The 27,752-nt window shown below is 47.0% G+C and overlaps 1 protein-coding gene across 7 annotated transcripts in view; it reads left to right on the top strand.

Annotated features, from left to right (window-relative positions):
- Positions 1–27,752, top strand: part of MTMR3 (myotubularin related protein 3) — an 82,279-nt gene that overhangs the window by 43,876 nt on the left and 10,651 nt on the right. For all 7 annotated transcript variants that reach the window (XM_063144204.1, XM_063144205.1, XM_063144200.1 and 4 more), the window contains 10 exons: positions 3,061–3,157; positions 4,938–5,051; positions 9,905–10,110; positions 12,430–12,561; positions 15,026–15,137; positions 17,024–17,219; positions 17,754–17,939; positions 20,294–20,464; positions 23,923–24,068; positions 25,620–27,015. In XM_063144204.1, coding sequence (XP_063000274.1) covers positions 3,061–3,157; positions 4,938–5,051; positions 9,905–10,110; positions 12,430–12,561; positions 15,026–15,137; positions 17,024–17,219; positions 17,754–17,939; positions 20,294–20,464; positions 23,923–24,068; positions 25,620–27,015 — 2,756 coding nt within the window. The remainder of the gene's footprint in view (positions 1–3,060; positions 3,158–4,937; positions 5,052–9,904; positions 10,111–12,429; positions 12,562–15,025; positions 15,138–17,023; positions 17,220–17,753; positions 17,940–20,293; positions 20,465–23,922; positions 24,069–25,619; positions 27,016–27,752) is intronic.

Genomic DNA, 27,752 nt, shown 5'->3' with positions numbered 1-27,752 from the left:
GAGGCGGTTCACCTCAGACACCTGGGGCTGGGGAGACACGTGGGGAGGAGCTCAGGAGGAACAGCAGCAGCAGCTGAACCATCCTGAAAGGTGGTTGTGAAAAATCTGTGTTCCAGAGCTGTGGAACTAAGACTTAAGTTTTCCCCTGTCTGGGGGAAGAAGAGGCCTAGCTTTGCTAGTAGCTTTGTAAACGACAGGCAGAGGTGGAAGTTAAGCATCCGTCCTCTCTGCAACTGCTTTAAAGTTGAAGTTTAAAAAGAAAGAAAAACAGTAAAGGGATCACTTCATTTTAGGTCGACGAGGATGATCAGGGGTCTGGAAACAAAGCCCTATAAAGAGAGACTGAAAGAACTGGGCATGTTTAGCCTGGAGAAGTGAAGATTGAGGGGAGACATGATAGCACTCTTCAAATACTTAAAAGGTTGTCACACAGAGGAGGGCCAGGATCTCTTCTCGATCCTCCCAGAGTGCAGGACACGGAATAACGGGCTCAAGTTACAGGAAGCCAGATTCTGGCTGGACATCAGGAAAACCTTCCTGACTGTTGAAGCAGTACAACAATGGATCAGTTACCTAGGGAGGTTGTGGGCTCTCCCACACTAGAGGCCTTCAAGAGGCAGCTGGACAAGCATCTGTCAGGGATGCTTTAGGGTGGATTCCTGCATGGAGCTGGGGGTTGGACTCGATGGCCTTGTAGGCCCCTTCCAGCTCTGCTATGCTATGATTCTGTGATATCAAGGCTTGGCAAGAGAGATCCTTTAACGTCTTGAAGTTGTCTGTTTGGATGGACTGTATCTGTGTCTGTGAATTACTCCACTAAATCCTCTGGAACTTCATGAGGACAACTGTGGCCCTTTCTACATTTTATTTATATTATTTATTTATTACATTTTTATATCGCCCAATAGTCTCTGGTCGGTTCACAAAAATTAAAACCATAACATGTTAAAAGCACAATTACAAAATACAGTATAAAAAGCACAACCAGGATAAAACCACGCAGCAAAATTGATATAAGGGCTTTCTCCGCTGTGGCACCCCGGTTGTGGAATGAGCTCCCCAGAGAGGTCCGCCTGGCGCCTACACTATACTCCTTTCGTCGCCAGCTGAAGACCTTTTTATTCACTCAGTATTTTAACACTGAATTTTAACTTAAATTTAAATTATACTGTTTTAACTCTGTATTTTAACCTTATATCAATTTTGCTGCGTGGTTTTATCCTGGTTGTGCTTTTTATATTGTATTTTGTATTTGTATTTTTAACTTGTTGGTTGTTTTATGATGATTTTAATTTTTGTGAACCGCCCAGAGAGCTTCGGCTATTGGGCGGTATAAAAATGTAATAAATAAAATAAATAAATAAATAAATAAGATTAAAATACAGAGTTAGAACAGTAAAATTTAAATTTAAGTTAAAATTAAGTGTTAAAATACTGAGATAATAAAAAGGTCTACACCTAAGGATTATCCCAGGAAAATGGAGGGCTCGTCCCTGCCTGCTGCTCCCCTATGTGTCATTTGGATGCACAGGGATGATCCCGGGGAAAAAGGCAGGTGTAGAAACGGCCTGTGTCTCTCCTCCTGGATGAGAGCTATGGAACCGGGCAGTCAGGCGCTAGTCACATAGTAATTCAGAGATTAAGCTCTATTTACAATGGGTGCCGAGTTTCTGTTCATAAAACTGATTTGAAGGGATCTATTATGTAGTCCAAACTGTAAAGAGTGGATGAAAACTTGAGTCATGCTGCCAGGAAGAGATGCTTGTATGTTCATGTCCATGTCAAGAACCCGTACAAGTAATATTTCAGATGATGACTGGAGGGGAAAAGAAATAGCAGATCAAATGCACCTTGCATATCTCCTCCTTTGTACAGTGCAAGGCTTGAACTGATAGGACTTTGCTGCCATACAGCAAACAGTGAAAACTCTGAACTTGACCCACAGTCAAAGGGTTTTCACCATATACAAGGGCAAGTCCAGGTTGGCTCTATCCACTGTCTAGAGAAGGAGCAACTGCAGTAACTTTACTTCCCAACTCCCTGCCAGAAAGAGCACCTGATTCCAGCTACCAGTTGCCCCGGGACTGGAGAACAGAACGAAAGGATGCTCTGGTACCACTCAGGGGATGCTTGTTAGCCATCATTAGAACCATCTGTTTGAAGGGGGGATATAAATAGTGTAAGAGCGCAATCCTATGCCCCCTGGAAGGCGTCTAGGGGGCCATAGGATAGTCCGGATTCTTGGATCCGAGGTCGGAGACAGAGAGAACCACAGCGGTTGCCTCTCCAAGCTCGCAAATGCAACCTCAGAGAGGAGGGAAAGGAGTTATGAGCTTCCAGCCTTCCCCGGCCTCCTTCCCTCCACTTCTGCAGAGCCCTGGCTAGGCAGGCAAACATGCCCATGTATATATATATATATATATATAAAAATGCCCTGGCTGCCTTTCAGGGCAAAAGCCCTCCCAAGGCACCTTGCAGCCTAGCAAAAATGCAGATCAGGAGAAGCGCAGAGGCAATGACCATCTCCACACTCCTCCCACTCTGCATAGGATGCCCATCAGCCTCCGGATGGGATTGCACCCTGCGTAAGTAATATTCTATGGGTCAGAAAGGGTGGTCACTACCATCTGAAGTGATTTAAATTAAGTAGCCTTCTTCTGATAGCCTATAACCCTAGCAAAATTATTCCCCCAAGTTATTTCAATACATTATGAATCTTTTCCAGTCTTTGAACCTCTTTGGGCCCTAATTGCCCAAAAATTGTGAAGCGTTTGGCCACAAACTATGTATCTTTGGCTGTTTATTTACATTGACAAAGTGTGTTTTGGTGAAAGCTACTCACTACCCATGGCTATCATGGCTAATACCTTTCCTTTGGTCATAGGCTATCAAGAGAAGCACTATCTAATGACTTCTTCATGATGGGAATGAGTAAAACGGATTTGCCACTGTTTTTCTTCCTAAGTCATTGAGGATGAGAAAATAAACTGTACAAAATGGACACCTTAAGTCGGGACCTCTGTGCGTCTCATTCTCCTCCTATTGTCATTTGATTCCTAGGAGAGCATGTGACGTCAAGGTTTAAAAATGAGGTTGAGCGGATGGGTTTTGATATGAACAACGCCTGGAGGATCTCCAATATCAACGAGAAGTACAAGTAAGTTCTGTGGATGTTTGCAGACAGACCGCTGGCCATAAGTGGCTAGCTTTTGTTGAACCTGACATACTGAAGCAGATGGTTCAGACCCTGGTAGAGATCCTGGCACTCTTTGGAACCGAGAGGGTAGGGGTTCTTAATAGCCTTTAAAGATCTGGAAGCTAGAGTGATGTCACCGTGCATGCTGCTTCCATTGTGCTGTCCTGTTCATTGGCGTTTATAAACGGGGCAGTGCAGTAATGGTTTCATACTTGGCTCTCTGCCATCTAGCCTCAAAGGGCTACTGCAACGTCCGGTACCAGCTGTGTACTCATCTCTGATCTTGTTGCCCGTTCTATCCTGACCTTAAAGAGCCAGGAGCATCCAGTAATGCGCAGCAGCAGGGTTAACGCTCAGTGTGATAGAGCATGCGCTTTGCATGCAGAAAGTCCCCGGTTCGATCCCTGGCTTGTCCAGGTAGGGCAAGGAAAATAATTCTGTCTGAAACCTTGAAGAGCTGCTGCCAGTCAGCGTTGATAATACTGGGCTAGATGGACCAATGATTTGACTCCGTATAAGGCAGCTTCCGACGTTGCTGTGTTCCTAACACTAAATTAACAGAGTACTGAGAAGGTGGTGATGACAAAGGAATGTGGAATAGAAGAGGGCAAGGTAGGGATTACTAGCGCAGCACAGTTTTTCACAATTTACACACCGTTTGTAGACTGATACATAGTGGCCAATTTCACGTGTGCCTGTGGGGAAGACGGAGTGAGGCAGAGGCTACGTGACGTCAGCTGCCCTGTAAGAGAGAAACGGAACCGTGGGGGGCAGAAGCAGGCAAAGGGAACCTCGGGGCCTGCTCTAATTTGACTGCCCCCCACTTCCAAGACATCAGAGGAGAAGCAGGGCCGTTCCAAGTCATTGTGCCTTGTTCGCCCCGCGGCATGTGCTGGTTGGATGTCCCTAATTACCCTCGCTGGCGCCGCTCGCCACGTCGTCCATGGGCTGCCGTTGGGTTATTTGAGGGCGGCTGCCCGCCCACCTCCCCACAAACAAGCCATGCCGCCCGGGTTCGGATGACATGGCGGGCCACACCAGCGAGGCAACGAGCGGAATCTGGCTGGGATGAGATCGGCACGTGCAGAGGGGAAATCGGCCACCGAGGCTTATTTCCCGCGCTGCAGTCACGCGAACCGGCCCGCCGTACCCAACGGCGTGGAGGCAAGCGTAGGATGAGGCCAGAGATGGCGTGGTTCGTTTCTCCAGAATCTTTGTCTGCTAATTTATTTATTTATTTATTACATTTCTATACCGCCCAATAGCCGGAGCTGTCTGGGCGGTTCACAAAAATTAAAAACATTCAAAGTATAAACCAACAGTATGAAACCATAATATAAAATACAATATAAAAGCTCAACCAGATAAAAAGAGCAGCAATGCAAAAGTACAAATTTAAAACACCATGTTAAAATGTATTTATAGATTGTTAAAATGTTGGGAGAATAAAAAGGTCTTCACCTGGCGTTTAAAAGCATATAATGTAGGTGCCAAGCGAACCTCCTTAGGGAGCTCATTCCACAGCCGGGGTGCCACAGCAGAGAAGGCCCTCCTCCTGGTAGCCACCTGCCTCACTTCCTTTGGCAGGGGCTCGCGGAGAAGGACCCCTGAGGATGACCTTAGGGTCCGGGCAGGTACATATGGGAGGAGGCGTTCCTTCAGATAGCCTGGCCCCAAGCCGTTTAGGGCTTTAAATGTTAATACCAGCACTTAAACCTAATACGCTTCTGCTTCCACACAGGCTCTGCAGTAGCTACCCTCAAGAACTCCTAGTTCCTGCGTGGATCACCGACAAAGAGCTGGAGAGCGTGGCAGGTTTCCGATCTTGGAAACGCATCCCTGCTGTGGTCTATAGGTAAGGCCTCCACTAAAACAACTGCCCGTCACCAAAATGACTGCTAAGGTTTCTTCTTTTAAAAACGCACACCAATAACCGTAGTGCCACATGTTTATTCAGTACTGCAGGTCCAGGAGAGCAATGATGATCTCAAAACGGGCACTAGTGAACTTTCCCTTCGCTTGCCGTTGGGCAGCAGAGCACTGGCCGCGGGTGCTCATCTGCGAGCCAAGCTGGGCCAGGGCTTCATTCCCTGAGAAATCCCAGCCATGCAAAGCCAGAGCACCTCCAGAATATGTGAGCCTGATCAACTTGGAAAAGGGTCGCTGTTTTTGTCAAGAAGGAGAACCTCGCCTCAATTCCACACACCCACACCCATACTTCCATGAAACCCTGTGCCTAATAATAGCGAATCATAGGAACAGTTTGTGGAAAGAAAACGATTACATTGGATAACCAAAGGATGGGGAACAAACATATGGCAACATGAAATAAAAATGATCATAAGGTACTGCTAGACTAGAAGTCTAGTCGGTATATAAAAAGCAAAGGTACCCCATGAAAGGAAAGGCACCTCTCGTGCAAGCACTGAGTCATTACTGACTCTTGGAGGAACGGCAGTTTTCGCTGACGTTTTCTTGGCAGGCCTTATAGCGGGGTGGTTTGCCGTTGCCTTCCCCGGCCGTGATTACCTTTCCCCCAGCTAGCTGGGTACTCATTTTACCGACCTCGGGAGGATGAAAGGCTGAGTCGACCGTGGGGAGAGTTTCAGCTGCAAGAACTGCTGCTTTACCGCTTTGCACCACACGAGGCCACATGAGACTGTACCCCATACAGTCCCATAAAAAAAGAAATCAAAACCCACTGTTCGGCAATGCCTTTATTAGTTCGGCAATGCCTTTATTAGTTCGGCAATGCCTTTATTAGAACCGACCGAAATGCCACAGAAAAGCACGTAAGCGTTCTCGTTCTCCAGAACTCTTCATCAGGGTCGATGGTACGAGAAACAGGGTGTGGGGTGGAGAGACGAACAAGAACAAAGATTAAGCCAGATGTTGTGGCCATGAGGTCTGCTCCTTTGACTCAGTCTCCATATGGAGGCAGCCACAGTCTGAGATTGAATTGAAGTTGCAGACCTCACAGCCGCAACATCTGGCCTACTCTTTGTAGGTTGATGGGTTGTTCTGGAGAACTCAAAAGCTTCCATGCACCTTTGTAGCATTTTGGTCAGTCCTAATAGAGATATTGCCTAACTGGATTTTAGATTGTTTAGCCCCCAAACAAAGATGTTCTCTTGTCCTCTGGTGCCGTTCTCTATGTCCGTTCTTTTATCCCTGATCATTCTTGTTACTATGCCTTAGCCTTGCCAATGGGGTCCCTTTATGTTTTCTCCATAAATTTCCACTGCCAAGCTGGTTACATCTGTGCAATCCAATGCAACCCACTTCTGCCACAGTGTACAATTTAGACCTCAGCAGTGTAAACCTAGACAGGGTGTCCAAAAGCCAGGCTGACATGCATGTGTTTGCAGCCGCGGTTAGGTTTCTTAGGTAAACAAAGGAGCCAACCCAACTTAGCCAACTGGGACCTGGCCATTCCTCCTTGACTATTATGGTTTGGGGTGTGTCACATATAATATGGGAAGCCTGTCCTCCAATATACAAAATTTGGGACACTGAATTTGATGTAACGTGAAATGCACTGCAGGTTCTGTTATTAGGTTTCCCCATAATTTAATATTTCCCGGAAATATCAGGTCTGTAACAGTGTGCAAATTATTTAAGCTTCGGGAATAGTTTTCTGATTGCCGTGTAAGAAAGTTGCTACTTTAAGTGAGACTGTCGATCAGCCTGCCCCTAACTTGCCATGGCGGCTGGGAACGATGGGAGATGCAGTCCAACACATCTGGAGGGCACCAGGTTGGGGAAGGCTGCTCCAGATGTAGCTGGTAATCCTTTCAATTTTGTTTGTTTTTTTTGGTTGCAGGAGGCCTTGACATCACGCTAGGTGGTTCTCTTCTTTTTCGGCTTTGATATTGGCCTTTGACATAGATTACATGTCCAAAGCTGCTGCTTTTTTCCTTTCTTTCTTTTGTTGTTGATGTTACTGGTTGCCCTTTTGTTAGACTTTAAGGTAGATACAAGATTGCTGAGGACTAAATAAACGTATGTTCTGGATCAGGGATGCGGAACGTCCGGTTGCATCTCAGTCTCCTTTGCTTCTCCATTTGAAGGCAGTGGAGAAAAGATGGGGCTGAGTGGTCTCAGCTTTTCTCCTCCTCCGTGTTCATCATGCAGGGCACGTGAGGGAGGACCAAAGCAGGCCCCTGTAGAGAGAGGCAGCAGCTGGCTCCTGCCTGTCTGCACAGAGTTTAAATTCTCCATGCAGAAGGAGGTACGGAGAAGCGTTCCTGTTCCTCTGCATGGAGAAACAAGTTTCTCCATGCAGAGAGATGCATCGAGCATTCGTTCTATGAATCTCTCTCTCTGTGTGTCATGTCTAGCCCTGCTCCCCCTGTTTTGGAAGAAGGTGTTTCAGGTAATCAATCAGAATCAGACTCTGAAGTAGAGGAGTCGGTGCCAGAAGCAGGCCAGCCTGTACCAGTGGGGGAGAAAGCTCTCACGGGCTCTTCACCGGCTAGGAGGGAACCCTCTCCAGAGCTTATCTCCTCAAAGGCAAACAATACACAGTCAGTGGGAAGCCAACATTCTTCCGAAGGAGAGAGCGCCGACAGGTTAGCTGATCCTAGAGTGCGCCACAGACTAAAACAGGAGGAGCGAAAGGCGAGAGAAAGTCTGCCCGGCTGGCATCCTGTTAGAAGCTGCCTCAGAACTAGTCTCTCTGAAATTGACGCATCTTGGGAAAAGGCTTTCCATTCTTCTTGAAAGGACAATTGTCTCGCTCAGTTTGCATAGTTTTGCCTAGGGGGAAGGTTCCAAGAGATTAGACTCTCTTCAGGTGGGAAGAGATGTTTATTGCTTGAATAAAGCTTTGTGGATTACTTAGCAGGCCTCGTTATTGTCTCCCAAGAAGGTGGGAGGTCTTGAGAAACACGACACACTCCTTGCATGGAGAAACTCCCCTGTGATGTCAGAGAGTGTGGCTTAAGTGGGAGGGTTTGTTCTCTGACATCATCTGTCCCCTTAAGGTTTGGGCCACACGGGAATCCGCCCCCCCCCAAGACTGAACGGCTCCTCACCCCCTTTCCTAGATGTTGCAAAAGTGAAAAATCACTGAAAGAATTTCTTTACTTGAAAGACTAAACTTGTAGGCCTTCAGTTTTCTTAGTAAAATTTATGACAGTAATTGTTTTCTCATGTAAACAGTCAGGAAATGTAGCATAAGTTAGTTCATGCTTCTGGATGAAGAATTTCCACCCTTTCAAGGAATAACTGAGTGTTCTTGTCCTTCATTGAGCACCCCCACTGCCAACTCCCACTTTAGGAAACATGTACTTGGGCTCAAATGGGTATTACTAAATAAGGAAACTGATGAATATCCATTGCTGATTCCCGCTGCATGTTGGAAAGAACACTCCTGCAGAGTATGCCAACAGTCTTTATAAACGTGCAGTGTCTCAGTTGCTCTGTTGGACTTGGCTTTGGACACACACACACACACGTTATGTAAAACTATAACCGTGCTTCCTGATTGCCTCTCTCTAAACCAGTGGTTCTCAACCTTCCTAATGCTGCGACCCTTTAATACAGTTCCTCATGTTGTGGTGACCCCCAACCATAGAAATATTTTCGTTCTTCTCTACATGATTCATTGTCATGGGATGGTTTGCTAATGAAAATAATACATAACAATAGCTTTAATAATACAAAAGATGATACATGACATAGTTCAGTCAATACAGTTTCCTAAACCATCGGAAATATGTGTTTTCCAATGGTCTTAGGCGACCCCTGTGAAAGGGTCGTTCGACCCCCAAAGGGGTCCCGACCCACAGGTTGAGAACCGCTGCTCTAAACAAAAGGCATGTTGTAAATACTGAAGCTGCTGATCTCTATTTAGGAATAAACTAGTAGCCTTCCAGTTCTAGACATCTCGGTATTACAGGCATTTTGCATGTGTCAACAAAAGTGGATTCAATCCTGACCTGGTATAAGTGGTCATACATCCATTAGTTCAGGTATTTTGAAACTTGCTTCGTGAGGAGTCCCACACAAATCTGAACTTCGGATATTGGATGGTATAGAAATGTAATAAATAAATAAAAATAAATAAAACTTCCATTATTTTTACTGTACTTCCATTACAGCAATAGCAAGTGTTAAATATTGTTCCATGGGGGATACAGATACTAGAAAGTTGAACCACTTATGGAATTCTCCAGGGAGCCAGCAATTCCTATAGCGCTAAATGATTTATTACTATTTTATTTGTTTACAATATTTATGTAACACTCAATATCTAAAACAGCTTCCAAAGCGGTAAACATAGGTATAAACAATAAAAAGAAAGAAGATTAAAAAAGCAAATTAAAATCGTTCAATTGAAAACAAGGGAAGCAGAAAAACAGTTGAGGAGGGCTTCTTGAAACAGATTTGTTTTCAGGAGGCGCTGGAAGCAGCCTAGTGTTGTCGCCTGCCTGAGCTCCAGGGGCAGGGAGTTCCACAGAAAAGGGGCCACTGCACTAAAGGCTCTACTTCTGGTGGATTCTAATCAGGTCTTAGGCCCATGTGTAACCACCAGGAGCGTGCCCTCTGATGACCTCAGTGATCGGCAGGTTGGTAAGGGAGAAGGCGCTCTCAGGTATCCTGGTCCCAAGTTGTTCTAGTTGTTAAATGCTTCCGTTCTAGCGTTACCTGCTGTTAGGCTCCTGTTGTGATGGTTACCGTTGGCTGTTTCTGTTTCCTGTGTAGGCACCAGAGTAATGGGGCAGTCATTTCCCGTTGTGGGCAGCCTGAGGTCAGCTGGTGGGGCTGGAGAAACGCCGATGATGAACATCTTGTCCAGTCCGTGGCCAAAGCCTGTGCCTCAGATTCTAAGTCTAACACCAGTAAGCTAGTAAATGGAAACTGTTCGAGGGACTTCTCCAATGGAGGAGACTTCTCTGATGTGGAATTTGGTAAGCTCCGTAACCCTTCAGCTTTTGAAATGCTGCATGCCTAATTCCTCATGGAATTCAAATGGCAAGCTTCCACAGATATTTAGCAGTCCAGGGTTTCAACCTTTTGCCTCTGATTTGTTGTGCTTGTTGTGTGTGAGTGATGCATGGACACCAATGCCATGCGCTGCAGGCCTGCACACAATTAGATGGTTAGAATCATAGAATCATAGAACAGCAGAGTTGGAAGGGGCCTACAAGGCCATCGAGTCCAACCCCCTGCTCAATGCAGGAATCCACCCTAAAGCATCCCTGACAGATGGTTTTCCATCTGCCTCTTGAAGGCCTCTAGTGTGGGAGAGGCCACAACCTCACCAGGCAACTGATTCCACTGTCGTACTGCTCTAACAGTCAGGAAGTTTTTCCTGATGTCCAGCTGGAATCTGGCTTCCTTTAACTTGAGCCCGCTACATGTAGAGTTGGAAGGGGCCTACAAGGCCATCGAGTCCAACCCCCTGCTCAATGCAGGAATCCACCCTAAAGCATCCCTGACAGATGGTTGTCCAGCTGCCTCTTGAAGGCCTCTAGGGTGGGAGTGACATCAGTCAGATTTAAGCAGCCTATGTCTGCAGATGCGGAGCCCATATGTGGAATTCAATATGTTGAATTTATATACCCCTTTTCTGCCAAAGCATTCAAGGCGTTCAATTGTAAGTCGTTTTATAAAAATGACTTACAATTGGAAGATATGATATGGAAGGGAAGAGGAAATGAAGCAAATTCAGATACTCCCTGTTTCATATTCTTATATAATGACCAAGTGGAATAATTGCTGCAGGAGATAATTTTGGGATGGGAGGAGCCAAATGCAGGTTGGTTCCTGGCAATCTGTTGGAGAGGGACTTACTGTCTCACCTCTAGGGATGCGGAAGAAATATGCAATGGAATCAATCAAATGAGTTCAGATTTCTATGGATCCAATCTGTGGATTCCGCAGCGGACCGGCTTTTCCCAAGTCGCATGGATTCCGCAGACTGGTGGACCGTTTTTTTGTTTTTTGTTTTACTTTCCAGAATTCTACGCAAATTTAATTATAGAAAAATACTTACATTAAAAAAAGACACCGGCCAAAAATATGCATTTTTCCCATACGCTAAAGCGTATGGGTTTGGTTTTTTTGCAAATGCAAATTTGCGCAAATTTGGGAATTTGAAAAAAACAATGAAAGGCATATGAAAGGCAGCAGAATGAAAGGTATATGACGATCCACGAAACGTGGATGGAATTGATTTTACAAAATCTGTAAAAACTCTCTCTCCGCTGTAACTGGGTGGAATCAGCTACTACTGATGGTGGAACTGGACATTTAAGAAAAAATGGTCCTTTCAACCCTACTCCCCCATTCTCTAACATATACAAATATTTAATATATTATATTTTGTTATATTAGAATTTATGTGTATGTGTGTGTACACACACACACACATACATATTTATGTCTTGTAATCATTGACTTGTCCGTGACTTTGTATAAACCAGATGTGCACCACCTGTGGGTGCACATGATCCTCTGTCGCTCTCTGGGGACCGCTGAGTCTCCAGGTCCCCTAACGATTTTTCCCAGCTGGGTAGCGGAGGGAAAGATGACTGTTTTGGCAGTGGTTGGGGTCACTGGGGTAGCCTACTCCCTTCCCCCAGCAATCCTGAAGCTGCTGGGATCACTGCTTTAACATCACTAATTATTTCTTTCTTTATCATATTTATACCCTGCTCCTCAGCCAAAAAAGGCTCTTGGTGCTGCTTACAATCAATTAGCAAAGAAGACAGTCCCTGCCCTCAGGGTTACAATCTAAAAAAGACACGACACACAAGGAAAAGGAGTTCAGGAAGGAAGAGGGAAAAGTGTGTGTGTGTGTGTGAGAGAGAGAGAGAGAGAGAGAGATTAAGTAGACCGGCAACAGAGCTGATGGGATTGTCTTGCTCCCAAAGGAGGGGAGTAAAACTGGAGTAGGCCCTGACGTTTCCTCCACCTGCTCCTGTCCTCCTTGCTCTTTCTTCTTCGCCACAGGGTCACGATGTCAGTTCGCCCTGGCCGGGGTGGGTGGGGGTGGAGTCAAACTGGTGTTTGACTCCCTGATGTTTCCTCTGCCTAACTGTGGGAAGGCAGCTGTCAGGGCTGCTGGAGTGGGGCGGACGCCCCCAGTTAACCTCTTCTGCGCAGACGTGAGCCACCAGGTGCGCCACTCAGGGCTGAAAAGGTTGTGCAGCCCTGGAATAAACAGTGCTTTTTTGGATGCCCGCTGCATAATAATGTACCTGTTTTCCCCTTTTCTTCCTGAGATTCCTCCATCTCCAATGCTTCAGGAGCAGAAAGTTTAGCCATCCAGCCGCAGAAGCTTCTGATCTTAGACGCGCGCTCTTATACAGCCGCAGTAGCCAACAGGGCCAAAGGGGGAGGCTGTGAATGCCCAGGTAAGTCGTAGCGCCCTGCGCCCTGGGCTTTTGTGCTAATGCGTTTACAGGCACGCAAGAGGGGTGAGTGGGAAGACACCTTGGCTAAACTGGATCCGCCTGCTCAGATCAGGGCTATCGTAGTAACGACCATTAGCGAAAGGAGTGGGGATGTGCCCCCAAATGTAGAAAGGCGAAAGCAAGGAAAACCCCATAGGGGAGTAAAAAATAGCCAAAGGCAAGGGCGGAACCGAGTCATCTTCTACAATAATATTATTAGTGAAAGGTTTATTAAAGTGCCAGGCGCCTACGCGTTTCGAACGCGGTTGCGTTCTTCCTCAGGGCTTTATAATGTTAGCGCGGTTAACCCTCAGGTTTTAATCGGAAGTATGATTTTTTTTAAAAAAAGGAACATCTGCTGCTTTGTTGTAAGGAAGAGAAGCGCTGAGGCTCCATGGCCAACCACGGTTTAGCTTTACGTTCACGAGCCACAACCAGCCTTGGGCTCATGCATTTCCCTGTTCCTGTTTGCAGTTGGTTACAAACTACAGCTTCCTGTTTCATCTGAAAGGGGGAAAGCCTGATTTGTCCCAGATCACAAACGAGAAGCTCTAAACTCCCTCCCCTTGTGTGAAGGAGAAGGGAAAGAGCCCTGGTTGAAACTCTGGAAGATCTGCGGCCGGTCGGAGCCAGATGGATACTGAGCTACCTGGGCGAATGGTCTCACCGTTTAAGGCAGCTTCCTATGTTCCTAAGCATTGCAATGATTTCTCTCCCTAATTCAAAGCCTGTCACAGAAACAAGATTAAAAGCCCACCAAAGTTTATGCCATAGCAAATGTGTTAGGCTCTAAAGTGCCATAAGAGTCCTTGTTATATTTCCTTTAGTCCACCAATACACCAAGGAAAAGGAAAGGAACCTCTCGTGCAAGCACTGAGTCGTTACTGACTCCTGGAGGGACGGCAGCTTTCGCTGACGTTTTCTTGGCAGGCCTTAATAGCGGGGTGGTTTGCTGTTGCCTTCCCTGGCCGTGATTACCTTTCCTCCAGCTAGCTGGGTACTCATTTTACTGACCTCGGGAGGATGGAAGGCTGAGTCGACCTGAGCCGGCTGCTTGAAACCAGCTTCCGCTGGGATCGAGCTCAGGCCGTGGGGAGAGTTTCAGCTCCAGAAACTGCTGCTTTACCGCTCTGCGCCACCCGATCTGTGAGAAATGGCATAGTCTTCCCAGCAGTATACTGATGTATCGAGCTGTTCCATGTGCACCATATTCATAAAACCATAAGAGCCCTGCTGCATCGGATCAAGGTCCAGCATTCTGTTCATATGGTAGTCAAACAGCTGCCTGTGAAAAACCCACACGTAGGACATGAGTGCCACAGCACCCTCCCGCCCATGTTCCCCAGCAAGTGGTGTACTCCGGCATACTGCCTACAATACCGGAGATACTATCTAGCCGTCAAATTAGTAGCCATTGATTGCCTTCTCTTCCATGAGTCTGTCTAATCCCCTTTGAAAGCCACCTTGTGGTAGCGAATTCCGTAGTTTAACGCTGCACTCTTAATTCGTGAAGCCCTAACAATCCTCACTGCTCAAACAATTGCAAGTGGCTGCAAAACTACAGCCCAATCTAAACAGCCCTCCTTCTCCGCCCTAGGACACAGCATCATAATTGTACCAACATGTCTATAAAGTTCTATGGAAGTATTCCACGTGTACCAAAGAATGATCAGAATTCTTATGGCTGCTTTGGATACTTGAAATTCCTCTATAAAGAGCAGCCTGAGGATGCAGGTCAACTGGGACGTTCACCATTACAGGTGCCACCGCTCTGCCGTGGCACGCAGGAGTAGCAGCTCAAAACCACTCATGCACAAATTGCTACCGGACAGGGCAGGAGTGGGGACCATATCCTAAAAAGGCCTAGGCCCTTTCTACACTTAAAGGATTATCCCAGGAAAATGGAGGGTCGTCCCTGCCTGCTCCCGGGATCCCCTGTGTGTTATTTGGATGCACAGGGATGATCCCGGGACGATCCCTGGAAAAAAGGCAGGTGTAGAAACGGCCCTAGACATGCTGACACTCCACCCCACTCTTGTTTTTCCAACTCTCCCACTGTCATGTCTGTGTTGCCAACTACGGAGGGCGGGGGGAGTCAAAGTTATGTTTGCTAGTGATAAAACTGAATTGAAATCTTCTTTTACAGATAGAACCCATTGTTCCCAGTACCAGTCTAGTGGATAAATCAGTTCATTTGTTTTCTTTAGACTGTGTTAGAATAACTCCCTCTCTTCTGACATAACAATCGCCCTTTGTGTTAATGTTTGGAGTGCCTGAGAACCCTCTAAAGGCCAGAGGAGGCTGATGGGATTGTGATGCTTAGCTCAGGCCATAGCTGCCCCCAGCTTGTTTTCACAGGAAAGCTTCTCCCATTCATTTAGTTTCTGCCTTGTTTGAAGTGTCTTCTCATCTGCTTTTTTAACAGAGTATTATCCAAACTGTGAAGTTGTGTTCATGGGAATGGCAAACATCCATTCTATTCGAAAGAGCTTTCAGTCGCTGCGTTTGCTTTGCACACAAATGCCGGACCCAGGAAAGTAAGTTACACATGCACACTCCCCTCTCTCCTGTTCCCCCTTGCATCAGTAGACAACGGATATTGTTGGGTTTAAAAACCTAATCTTCAGTCCTCCTTTCGTAATAAGGCAAGCATTTGCGCCTTCTCAGCTATTTTATACAAGTACATTTCTATTACACAGGTCTAGATGTCAAAGGGTGCCAAATTCATTTCGTTCTGAAATTTGTGACCAAAGGGGGAAAAATTGGATTCTGTGTTTTGGTACGAAAATCTGTATCGATCTTGTTCTTGAGCTTTCTACAGGTGCTTTCTTCTGTCCAGAAGTTCCCTAGTTCTGACTTTCTTTCAAAGTCACTTATTTGATTCCTCATAAAACACCTGGACCTGCAGCCTGCTTGCCAGCATAACCGAGCTGGTTCCAGTGACCCAAAGAGAGGGCTGATGGAATCCGCTCTTGGAACACTGCAGTGTTGTAGATCAGCACCTGCCTTTTATAAAGCAGTAGATCCACTTGATTTGCGACAGCATGAGCAGCAGGCCTGACATGAAACAGTACTATTCTCTCTCTCTTTCTCCATTTTGTATACATTTCCTCTATTTATTTATTTATTTGTTACATTGTTATACTGCCCAATAGCCGAGGCTCTCTGGGCAGTGCACAATTAAAACCATAAAATACAATAAGTATACAATACATTTTAAAAGTTAGAAGTTTAAGAATGCAGTATAAAATCAGAAAAATTACAGCCCCGGGAAAGCCTGCGTGAAGAGGTACGTTTTCAGGAGGCGTTTAAAGGATGTTACATTTTGTGTCGCATGAGGGAAGGTTTTCTAGAGGGTGGGTGCCACTACAGAGAAGGCCCTCCATCGAGGTTCTTCGTAGCGACATTCCGTTCGTGTTAGAATGGCTTGGCAGGCCCTCCTCTGAAGATCATATCTGGGTGTATGTAAGGGAAGGCGGTCTGCTAGGTATACTGGTCCTAAGTTGTTTACATTAGGGGTCTCCCCATTCTAATCCCAAGTTATTTACATTGGGGGTTTCCCCACTCTCAACAATCCTGCGCTTGGGAGAGAATGGCTACCACAAAGTCAGCCATGTTACCTTGGTCCAAATCCAACACTCTGTGCACTAGACCAGTGGCTTTCAGGCTAATACAGCTCGGGGCACCCTTCCCATATTGCAGGAGTCAGAAATCGCTTTCAGCCTGGGGGCCAAATTCAACTTTGGAGAAGCTTTCGAGGGCCACATTCCACTGGTGGGTGGGACCAAAGACACCAGCGTGTTTTAGCTTCAAGCTCTTGCTGCCTGTAGCATAGCCTCAGGAGAGGAAGTTCAACCTTTTGCGGTGGGAAAAGAACAGCGCGAGAGCCTGCAAATCACCAAACAGCAGGCGGGGGGAAGCGGCTGGGGCTATGGGGAGTGGGCGGGGCCACCTGGGGACCTCAAAGGGCCAGATTTGGCCCACGGGCCTGAGGTTCCCCACCCCTGCTATATTGGATGTTCTTCCATGAACATCCAGAATGTTTGTTCATTTCATAAGTAGCGCCTGCTGGGCCTGTTTCCCGCACAAAGCAAGAGTTTACCCTAAAAGTCTGCTCACACTTCCATGCACTGTACATTGTAGGACACAGACAGTAAGGGTTGGTGAGCTATATTTTGAAGACGTTTATGCATTATGTTTGATCGCCTTGTTAAGGAATCTTTGATAAACCTTTGAGATGCCCTAGGATTCCTAAAAATAGAATTTGAAAAGCCGCTGCATTAGACCACCCTGCTTTTCAATGCAGGTGAAAAACAGATCTCCTGCAATTGCTACTGTAACAAGAATTTAATTTGCTCAACCTACAAACTTCACTTTACTGGGAACAAAAGAGGTCAAACTATTCTTGGTTGTTGATCTGCAGCTGGCTGTCGGCTCTGGAAAGCACAAGATGGCTGCAACATTTGTCTGTGCTTCTGAAATCGGCCCTGCTGGTGGTTCATGCGGTGGACAGAGACCAGCGACCTGTCCTGGTGCATTGCTCAGATGGCTGGGACCGAACCCCGCAGATAGTGGCTCTGGCTAAGTTGCTGCTGGATCCGTATTACAGGACCATAGAGGTTTGTGGCGGAGGGCAGGGGGGAATTGCAAATTCAGGGTGCCTCTAAATCTAATGTGGAGGGATTTATGGTGAGGGCTCTTTTAAAGGAAAACATTCATGTGGGTTTCTCCCTCCCTGCGGAGCAAAGTGCAGAACTAGTTTAAAAGAAAATGGATTTCATGCCGAACGAGATTTTTTAGGGTGCCCGTGAGTAAAGTGAGTTTGTGTCTCCCCCCTCCCCGACTGCAGCCTGAGATTTGGGGTGCTGTTAAGGTTGGCCCAGCAAGACATGCCCTTGGAATGCCACCCAAGTGATGTTCTTCTCCACAAGCCTTGTAGATATTAGTGGAAGCAGCTCTTACTTGTTCCACTGAAGCTTGTGCAAGAGACCTTCCTAAGTGGATGTGGCCACCCCCCTCCTCCATGTTAATTGTTAAGGGTAGAACCACTGGAGTTTGCCTTCTCATGTCCCAAGATGTCTTTCGGTTGGCCCCGGGCAGTAGAAAAGGAATTGCCCGTGTGAATTTCATTGCCTGCACTGTGCTTCCCTCAGGGTTTCCAGGTGTTAGCGGAGATGGAGTGGCTGGATTTTGGCCATAAGTTTGCTGACCGCTGTGGCCACGGTGAGAATTCGGATGACCTGAATGAACGCTGCCCCGTGTTCTTGCAGTGGCTCGACTGCGTGCATCAGCTCCAGAGGCAGTTCCCCTGCTCTTTCGAGTTCAACGAAGCATTCCTTGTGAGTTGAGCGCCTTTTCACGCTGCTTCTAACTCAACAGCTCTAAGAAGCCAAACACTTTCCTATGTACCTCCACGGCTTAGTTTTCATTTCCGAGTATTGAATCTTCCAGATATGTGCCATGCGGACATGGTTGGTTCTGTAGCATTGCTTACGCTTTGAATGAATCCCATCAGGGATTGTCATTCAAGTGGAATATTTCTGCCTGACGTATCAGTCCAACTGTGGCGCAGTTAGCAAGAGTGCTGCTTCTTCAGCCAGGCTATGTCTTTTGCCTTTGACTCCGCACTGCAGGAACAGCCTGCCCTCCACTTGGTCTCTCATACCGTATGAATCTGCTGAGACAGCCTCTAGAGGTCTTGCATATTGTGGGCTTTGCGGTAGGGTGTTCTATCCCATTAAGAGGTTTTGACTGGGACATTGCACAGGGGATCGAGGGTACATGGGTTCCTGTAAGGAGACTTGCAGCCTAAGAGCTATTAAGACACTAATGCTGAGGGGTGTAGTTTTGCCTGTCCTGCAGAGCGTTTGCTTTGCTTTTAGAAGATCCTGGGTTCAGTCTCTGGCACCTCCAGTTGGAAGAACTCTGATAGGAAGTCTAAGGGATGCCCCTGCCTGAGGCCTTAGGGACTTGCTGCCAGTCAGAACTACCATGACTGGACTAGATGTACCAGGGGGTTGACTTGGAATAAGGTATGTTCGTAGTTCCATATTGCTGTTCTCCAATTGTGAGACCTTGTTCACACACACACACACACACACCAGAGTACAATAACGTTTCTATACTGCCCAAGAGCTGAAGCTCTCCAGGTGGTTCATGAAACTTAGCCATAAAATACATAAGAAAGCATAACATGAGAAAGCATAACATAAAATCTTTTTACAGTTTAAAACAGAATAAAACTGAAGTTAAAAGTGCAGTAAAGATCTTAAATACAACTTGAAAAAAATACATGTGAGAATACTAAAAATCCTGGGAGAATAGAAAGCACCGAAAAGACAACAATGTAGACACCCGTTGAGCCTCTCTGGCGAGGGCGTTCCTCAACAAGGTTGCCACCACTGAAAAGGCTCTCTCCTTAGTGGCCACCCCTCTCACCTCATTTGGTGGGGGACCCAGAGGAGGGTCTCTGAAGATGACCTGGACAGGTGTATACTGGAACCAGACTTAATCATGCCAAATTTCAAGTTTCTAACTCATCTGGAAGTGGGTAAACATTTCCGGACGTATGTAACACACACATACTTTCCGCTTTATAGGTAGAGATTAGCCCCGTTTGCTGATGACCTCAAATTATTTAGGGTGGTTAAAACACAAAGGGATTGTGAGGAACTCTGAAAGGATCTCTCCAAACTGGGAGAAAGGGCACCCAAATGGCACATGCAGTTCAGTGTTAGCAAGTGTAGGATTGTGCCTTTATAAACTGTTCTCTCCACGCTCCTTGTTACCTTGGAGAAAATCAGTAACCATTTGCCATAAGAATAAACGTTTCCATCGGTAATCCTAGAAATGGCTTCTAGTCACTGCTGCTGTTTCCATGTACAGTCTGGTCCTGCCAGAGTTTCTCCATGTGATCCTGTAGATATGTTGGACTCGTGAAGAAAATGTGCGGCCATCCTGCATGTGTAAACCAGCCCCCTTGAGTAATTTTCTTGGAATATGTGCTAAATGGGGAAACACAATGTTTTTCTCCGAAAGTCTCAGATCATAGAATCATAGAACCATAGAATAGTAGAGTTGGAAGGGGCCTATAAAGCCATTGAGTCTAACCCCCTGCTCAGTGCAGGAATCCACCCTAAAGCATCTCTGACAGATGATTGTCCAGCTGCCTCTTGAAGGCCTCTAGTGTGGGAGAGCCCACAAACTCCCTAGGTAACTGGTTCCACTGTTGTACTGCTCTAACAGTGAGGAAGTTTTTCCTGATGTCCAGCCAGAATCTAACTTCCTGTAACTTGAGCCCATTATTCCGTGTCCTATTGCATATTATTAATTAATTAATTAATAATAATAATAATAATAATAACCACAACAACTACTAAGAACATAGAATCATAGAATAGTATAAGGCCATCGAGTCCAACCCCCCACTCAGTGCAGGAATCCACCCTAAAGCATCCCTGACAGAGGGCTGTCCAGCTGCCTCTTGAAGGCCTCCAGTGTGGGAGAGCCCACAACCTCCCTAGCTCACTGGTTCCATTGTCGTACTGCTCTAACAGTCAGGAAGTTTTTCCTGATGTCCAGCCGGAACATCAGATGAATGAGTGGATATATTTTCTCTTCAGGGGTGGGTGGGTGAGCCTAGTTTTCAGCCTTATGTGCCAGCAGTGACTTCAGCTGTATCGTTTTTGTGTAGGTCAAGTTGGTGCAGCACACCTACTCTTGCCTCTTTGGTACATTCCTGTGCAACAATGCGAAGGAGAGGGGTGAAAAGCACACCCAAGAAAGGACCTGTTCAGTTTGGTCTCTACTTCGAGCAGGAAACAAAGCCTTCAAAAATCTGCTTTACTCCTCCCAATCAGAATCTGTATGTATTTATTTATTATTTTATTGATTGATTGCGTTTTTCTGACTCCCCTTTCCTCCAAAGAGCTCAAGACGGCATATGTGGTTCTTTCCACCTCATTTTTGTTTTTTTGTTTTTAGTTCCCCACGACCTCCAGTGAGGTAGGTTAGGCTGGGAAGGAGGCTAAGGGGAGACATGATAGAGGTGTACAAAATGGGAGACATTTTTCTCCCTCTCCCATAATACTAGAACACAGTGGGGTCATCCCATGAAGCTGAGTGGTGGGAGATTCAGGACAAATAAAAGGGAAGGACTTCTTCACACAGCGCAGAGTTAAATTATGGAACTCACTACCACAAGATGTAGTGAGGGGCACCAATTTGGATGGCTTTAAAAGGGGGTTGGATAAATTCCTGGAGGAGAAGGCTATCCACGGCTACTGGCCCTGATGGTTGTGTGCTATCTCCAGTATCCGAGGCAGTAAGCCTGTGTGCACCAGTTGCTGGGGAACATGGGTGGGAGGGTGCTGTTGCATCATGTCCTGCTTGTTCGTCCCTGGTCGACGGCTGGTCCGCCACTGTGTGAGCAGAGTGCTGGACTAGATGGACCCTTGGTCTGATCCAGCATCAGGGCTCTTCTGATGTTCTTAAGTCATGACTGGCCCAAGTTCACCCAATGAGCTTCATGACCGAGTGGGGACTTGAACCTGGGTCTCCCCCAGTCCTAGTCTGAAACTCCAGTCACTACATCCCTTTCGTTGTTTTGTTTCTTGCCCCTCAAATCCTGAGCAGAAGTGAGGCATGTCAGTCGTCCCGCACTGAACTCTGAGTTTGCACCTAAAACAGGGTCAGAGATCCTGCCTCTTGAGAGAATGTAGAGCACTGCACTGGGCGAAACTTTGACTCACCTCTGGCAGTATCTTCCCGCACAGAATGCAGCCGGCCAAGTATTGGTGGGGGCGAGGTGATCTGATCACGTAATGCCTATACTGCACTGGTTACTGGTGTGTTTCTGAGCCCAATTCAAAGTACTGGTTTTGACATTTAGAACGCTTTGGGACCAAGTGACTTGAAGGGCCGCCTTCACCCATATCAGCCTGGCCCACACTTCAAGATCAGGAGGAGAGGTCCTTCTCATTTGCCTGTCTGTGAGAGCAGTTAAGTGGGGGATCACACGTGAGAGGGCCTACTCTGCCGTGGCCCCACACCTTTGGAACAAGCTCCCATCGGAGTTCCGCCGTGCCCCGTCCTTGCAGGCTTTAAAGAAGGCCTTGAAAACATATTTTACTGTGGCCTTCTCTTGATATGAGAGTTGCTGTTGCTGCTGTTGCTATTGCTTTTGCTGATTTTGTTGTTCGCTTTTATTGTTTTTAATTGCTATTTTATTGTGTACATGTTTTTATTGCTTTTAATATTTTAACTGGTTTTATGTATTTTATTGCTGTAAGCCGCCTTGTGCGGGCTTCTGCCCTGACAGGCGGACAAGAAAAGTTTTAAATAAACAAATACACAAGCTTCCTTGATTCCAAAAAGAGACACACGGTGCTACAGCACTCTGAGATTTACCTGGTTTATTGAGGCTTGGAGCCTTAAAGGCGCAGGCAGGAAGCTCTTCTCTTCATGTCCCCCTGAGACGAGAAAGTGGTGCACCGTGAGAACAGTCCGAAGGCTCGTGGTTCAGTTGTACTGTTGAAGATAAGCAGGTCTGGCCCTGTGGGTTGAGAGCAGCAAAACCTTTTGGATTTGCATAAAAAAGGATATTAGGATGACGACCGGGGGATTGCTGCACCAGTCAGTGCCCCATCTGGTGACTGAGAGCGAGCTGGGGCAGCGGCGGGCAGTTTCCTGATCTGATGTCACAGGTGACCATCCCTGTCCCCCACATTGACTTGCCCAAGCTCCTGGATCGATCAGCTGTGGCTGGGGGGGTGGGGGGAGTGGACACAGACAAGTGCGAGCAGCCCATTAAAGAGCAGAGAGTGGGAGAAAGGAGGGCAGAGAGGGAGAGTGGGCTGGAAATGAACAGTGAGGAAGAACTGTGGACAGAGGGGCATGGAGGAAGCAAGGGAGGAGGAGGAGGAGGTGCATGAAGGAACAGAGGTGGGGAAGAGAGACAGCCAAGCTGCTGGGAAGGTGGAGTTGGCAGAGACAGGAGGGAGGATTTTGACTGTGGTCTTAATCGACTCCAGAGGAACCTGAAGAAATTTAACTGACACAGGGTTTGGGACAGGAAAACCTCCTCCTGAGACACCCTGGAACCCCCACACTGACTGGTCACAGCTGGGAGAGTCTTGGCAGGTCAGAGCGCACGATAGGCAAACTTCTCCGGGTCCAAGGAACTGTCTTACTAACTTGTCCTGCAGAGGGGGAGAGCAAATGACACACACACCCCGGGGAACCTAACTTCACTGCCAGAAGATCAAGAGGAAGCCCCTTTAAAGCTAGCCCAGTGAAAATGGAGGCAGCAGTGGCAATTGGAGACAGGTTGGCTGCTGGCGGAAACTCTCGGAGAAAGAGCTGGCAGCCTCCTCCCAAGGTTAGCTTGAACTATGGGAGAGGGACTAAGCAAAAAGCTATGGCAGAGTCCCTTCCTTTAGGCCAGTACTAGAACAGAAGTTGTACTTAAGAAAAGGCTGTCCTGGAATAAGATGCCTAACCTGTGCTGTGACTGGGGATTTGAACTGCTAGCACAGACAAATCGTTAAGGACCAACTCAGCTCCAATGCAGAATGCTGGCAAGAAACTTCGAAATCTACATATATAACAGCAGCCTTGGACAGCTTACCAACTGATTCCAGCTCCTGACGAAGGATTTAACAATCCGAAACGTTGAGCTTCTTGGACACCAATAAAAGCTTTCTACAAATCTTACAGCACCAGAGCCTGTTGCTGTAACACCCACACCTGTTCATTGGTGCTTCTTTCCCTCCCATTCACACCTGCATTCATCCTCTCACCATCATTACATGAATGCAGCCAATGTCACCTACTTGTAGAGGACAGGTTAGTAAAGTATGTCAAGGAGCCCAATAATAACTGAAATAGTAAGACTAAAGGAAACCACTTGGGAACAAATATGCCACTCTGAGATTGTCCAAGACAAGAGAAAGGTATATGTGTCATAAATAAAACAAAACCAATTTGAGTTATACTAAATTGTCCATCTAGCTGTTCATTTGTTGTTAAATCATATGTCGCTTACTTGGAATTGAATGTTTGCTTGATTTCCCAATCTTTGGAACAATCCATCCTCTTTCGAAATCGTCTCCTTTCTAAATTAGTGAAGTTCTGCGATTGGGCGCATAAGCTGGCAGGAATACTGCCTCGATTTGAGGGAACGGACAAGCAAAGATATTGTTCAGGATGTGTTGGGTAGGCGTGAGATTCAAAGCCCTGCTCTTGAATATCTTTAGTACTAGATTGCAACTGCAAATTAAATTTCAATGCAGGTCAGTTTCAACCGCTGCGTTTTTCTCGTAGGTGCTGTATCCTGTGTGCCACGTGCGAAACTTAATGCTCTGGAGTGCTGTTTACTTGCCATGTTCTTCCCCATCCACTCCTGCGGACGACACCTGTGCTCCTTACCCAGTCCCTGGTTCCAGCCCTGAAGATCAGCCTCTGGGCAGGTGAGCTCAGCGTCCAGGTGATGTAATGTAAGATAAGCAGATGTTTAGCATGTGCGGGAGGCACCTCAGTCACCGTCCACATGATTAACAAGCACTGATTTCATAAGTTTTGGGGTAAGTATACCAGCCTGTAATATATAATCGTTTGTATTATTTATTTATTTCATTTCTGTACCGCCCAATAGCCGAACCTTTCTGGGCAGATCACAACAATCCATAAAATAATAAAATACAGCATAAAAAAATACATGTACAAAAGTTAAAACAATTCAGACAAATAGTTTCAAATAAATGGCTGGCATGAATGCCAAACTAATGCCAAGGGAAGTAGAAGGCGGTCTTAACCTGGTGGCGAAAAGTTGACAGTGGGGGCGCCAGGCGGATCTGAGTGGGGAACTCATTTCATAGTCGGGACCACCACTGACAAGGCCCTTTCTCTTGTCTAGAGATGTGAAAGCCTGGGAAAAAACCGGAAAAAATAGGGGGGTGGGGAAACGGTTTTTCCCCATTTGTTTCCAACGCCTTTTTTGGGTTTTTTCTGAAAAATTGGAAAAATTGAAAAAAATGAAGAAAAAATGGATTACGGGATGTTTTATTTTAACATGATGAATGTTTAAAACAAGGTGTTCAGATATTTACTTCTCCAAATGGTTTCTAAAAACTGTACAGTATCAGATTATTACAATGTCTGTGCACCAAGGACAAGCAAGTCCTAGGTTGCAAACTGAGACTACAACTCTCAAATGCAAGAGGAAGATGCATTTCTGCCTCTAGGGGGCAGCACTTCCATGGAAGCAGAGACTGAAACTAATAGTGGTCGCTATAGGTCAGAAAATGAGTGATTAAATTTCATGCATATTCATTGAATCTTGGTGTGTGACACCCCCCCCCCCATTTTTCTCAGTTCTTTTTATGGGAATGGGGGCTTTATGTCTTGACACTGGAGGTCTAGCGGAGACATAAATAATTTTCTTTGTTACTAATGTTGATGGTTTCTTCAGTTGTAGTTTTTTAAAATTGTTTTTTGCCTGCTCCTCATAAACTGGCAGAACCAAAGAGGTTCCTTACAGATCAGGTGTTCCTAACAGTTCAAGAGCTTGTAGCTCCATTTGTTACCAATTTTTTTTTTAAAAAAAGTAAATTCAATTTGTAATAATTGTTTGAATACACTACTTTTACTATACCAAATGTAATAATTTTATGCCAAACCAACTTGGACATAATTACATTTTATGTTCCTAAAGTAACAAAGTGACTTTCAATCTGTAAAAAGTGCTAATATTGCATTATTTCAATTTTTCCAAAAATTTCCGTTTCCCCCCCAAAAAAACAGAAAAAAACCAGTTTTTTTCCATGGCTTCAAAATTTCTGGAAATTTTACATCTCTACTCTTGTCACCCCCCCTCCGAGCCTCCCTTGGAGGAGGTACTTCGGGGAGGGGGGGGCAGATGTTGATTGTAGTGTTTGGGTAGTGATTGGTTGTTGCTATTGAGAGAAAATGCAACTAATGATTTAATGCTATTCTTTACATTTTATTCCTTTCTCTTCTAGGCTACCAAAGACAAGGTCGTTCGACAATCTAACGACGGCCTGCGACAGCAGCGTGCCGACGACCAACCGCCGCAGCAGCGATCCCAGCCTCAACGAGAAATGGCAGGAACATCGCCGCTCCCTGGAGCTCAGCAGCCTCGGGAACCCCGGGGACGACCCCTTTGAGGGGGAAAGCCTGGGCAGGCCAGGCAGGACTCTGGTTGGAGCAGAGCTTTCAGTAGCCGTGGCCGAGGGGCAGATGGAGAACATCTTGCAAGAGGCCACCAAGGAGGAAGGAGGCCTGGAGGAGAGTGTGAGGTGTTCTCAGGAAGCAGCAGGTAAAGAAGGGGAAGAGGAGGAGGTTGCCCTGGATAAGGGAGACCGGACTGAAAGCCTGAGTGGCTCTGCTGAGAATCTGTACAGAAAGTCCGAGCTGGATACAGACACCGTACGAGACAATCCAGTTTCCAACCAAGAGGCGGATTTACAGGGTGCTTGCCAGCTGCGAGGGCAACAGGATGAACATCCGGCTCTCCAGTCCGCTGTCCAGAAGCCATCTCAGGTGACGGACCTGCGGCCCGGCATTTTGGACAATGCTGTAAACAGCAGCATTCAAAGGGTAGAGGAGGACGGTGTTAGTAGACTTCCTGTAGAAGTCAAAAGCTCCCACAGTACCCCCCAGCCCAGGCCACCGTCGCCCGTCCTGCATGAGGCAGGGACATCAAACATGGAGAGCTCTACTGAAACCTTAACGGAGACCGGAGCCATTACGGAACTGATCCATTGGCTCCAACCCCTGGATAACAACGCCGACGGACTCTCCCAAATGGTTGAAAGGAGGCCTGAGCAGGAGGACTCGATAGAGCTGCACAAGCTGGCCGTGAACCTAAACAGGACTCCTAGGAGCAGCAACCGACCCGACCCAATGCCTTCACCTTGTGCCTTGCCTTTAGCGGACTATAAAGAGATTGTGTGTAACGGGGAGCCGGAGCCGGAGAACAAGGTGGCGGAGAATCCAGCAGGGTTCGGCGTTCCCCAGAAATATCCCACCCCCAACGGACATTGCGTGAACGGAGAGGAAGGCAGGACAAAGGCTCCCCTCAGCCGGCAGGTCTCCACGGCCAGCTGCAGTTCCGCCCCGTTGCACCTCCGCAGCCTGCACCACAAGTGGGTTCACGCCATCCCGGGCCGGCAGCAGGCGGCCAACAGCCCGGATCAGCCTGCCCGGAGTCACCTGGACGACGACGGGATGCCGATCTATGCCGACGTCATTCAGCAGCGCCTCCGTCAGATTGAAAGCGGGCACCAGCAGGAGGTGGAGACCTTAAAGAAGCAGGTGCAGGAGCTGAAGAGCCGCTTGGAGAGCCAGTACTTGAACAGCTCGCTGCGTTTCAACGGGGATTACGGGGACGAAGTAGTAAGTAGAAGGGCCTCTGCTGTGGGGTGATGTCCACAGCGCTGGGCAGGGGAAATGGACCCTTCCTACCAGAGGGGTGCAGAGCCTCAGGTACAGGTGCCAAAGCCAACCTGTCTGGGGTCCCGGTGGCCAAAGGGCCACAGCCCTTTCCCCTGGGCTGATCTTTCCCTCCCTGGCTGCCAGGTCTTTGGTGCCTTCCTGGTCTGGGTGCAGTTTTCCCCTATGCTAAAAGGTTGAAATCCCTCTCCTCAGGCTTAGTTGCTGTTGGCAGCAAGAGCTGTAAGCTGAAGTTTCAGCTAGTGTTTTTGATATTTTAGTTCTGCCTTTCTTCCCTCCCTTTGCCTTCGGCCCCACCGTCCACTGAAATACGGTCCCCAAAGAGAATTCGGCCCTCGTCTGAAAGAGGTTCGACACACCTGCCCTAACAGGTTTCCAAATAAGTCCACAAAAACAGCTAGCCCGCTTGCCTACACAGCTAGCCACTTACGACTTTCTGATTGCCTAAAAAAGAGACGGGGTGGAGACAGCAAAAGGAACCAGCTCCCTCCAGATTCACAAATCCTTTCCTGCTTGGTGATTTTTATTCGTCGCAGGCAGCTGCATGAGCAGATGTTTACAAGGCCAACTCATGCTTTTGGGAGGAGTGTGGGGGGGGGGGCGTTTTTTTTGTCCCCATGATTTTAATCAGCGAAAGTTGCAAAACCATGCTTCATTTGGTTGGGGAGGGTAATCGCCTT

The sequence above is a fragment of the Elgaria multicarinata genome, chromosome 18 (assembly GCF_023053635.1).
Source record: "Elgaria multicarinata webbii isolate HBS135686 ecotype San Diego chromosome 18, rElgMul1.1.pri, whole genome shotgun sequence".
NCBI classification, from domain to species: domain Eukaryota; kingdom Metazoa; phylum Chordata; class Lepidosauria; order Squamata; family Anguidae; genus Elgaria; species Elgaria multicarinata.
Note: the sequence above shows the minus strand (reverse complement) of the source record. Positions and strands in the feature narration are given on the sequence as shown.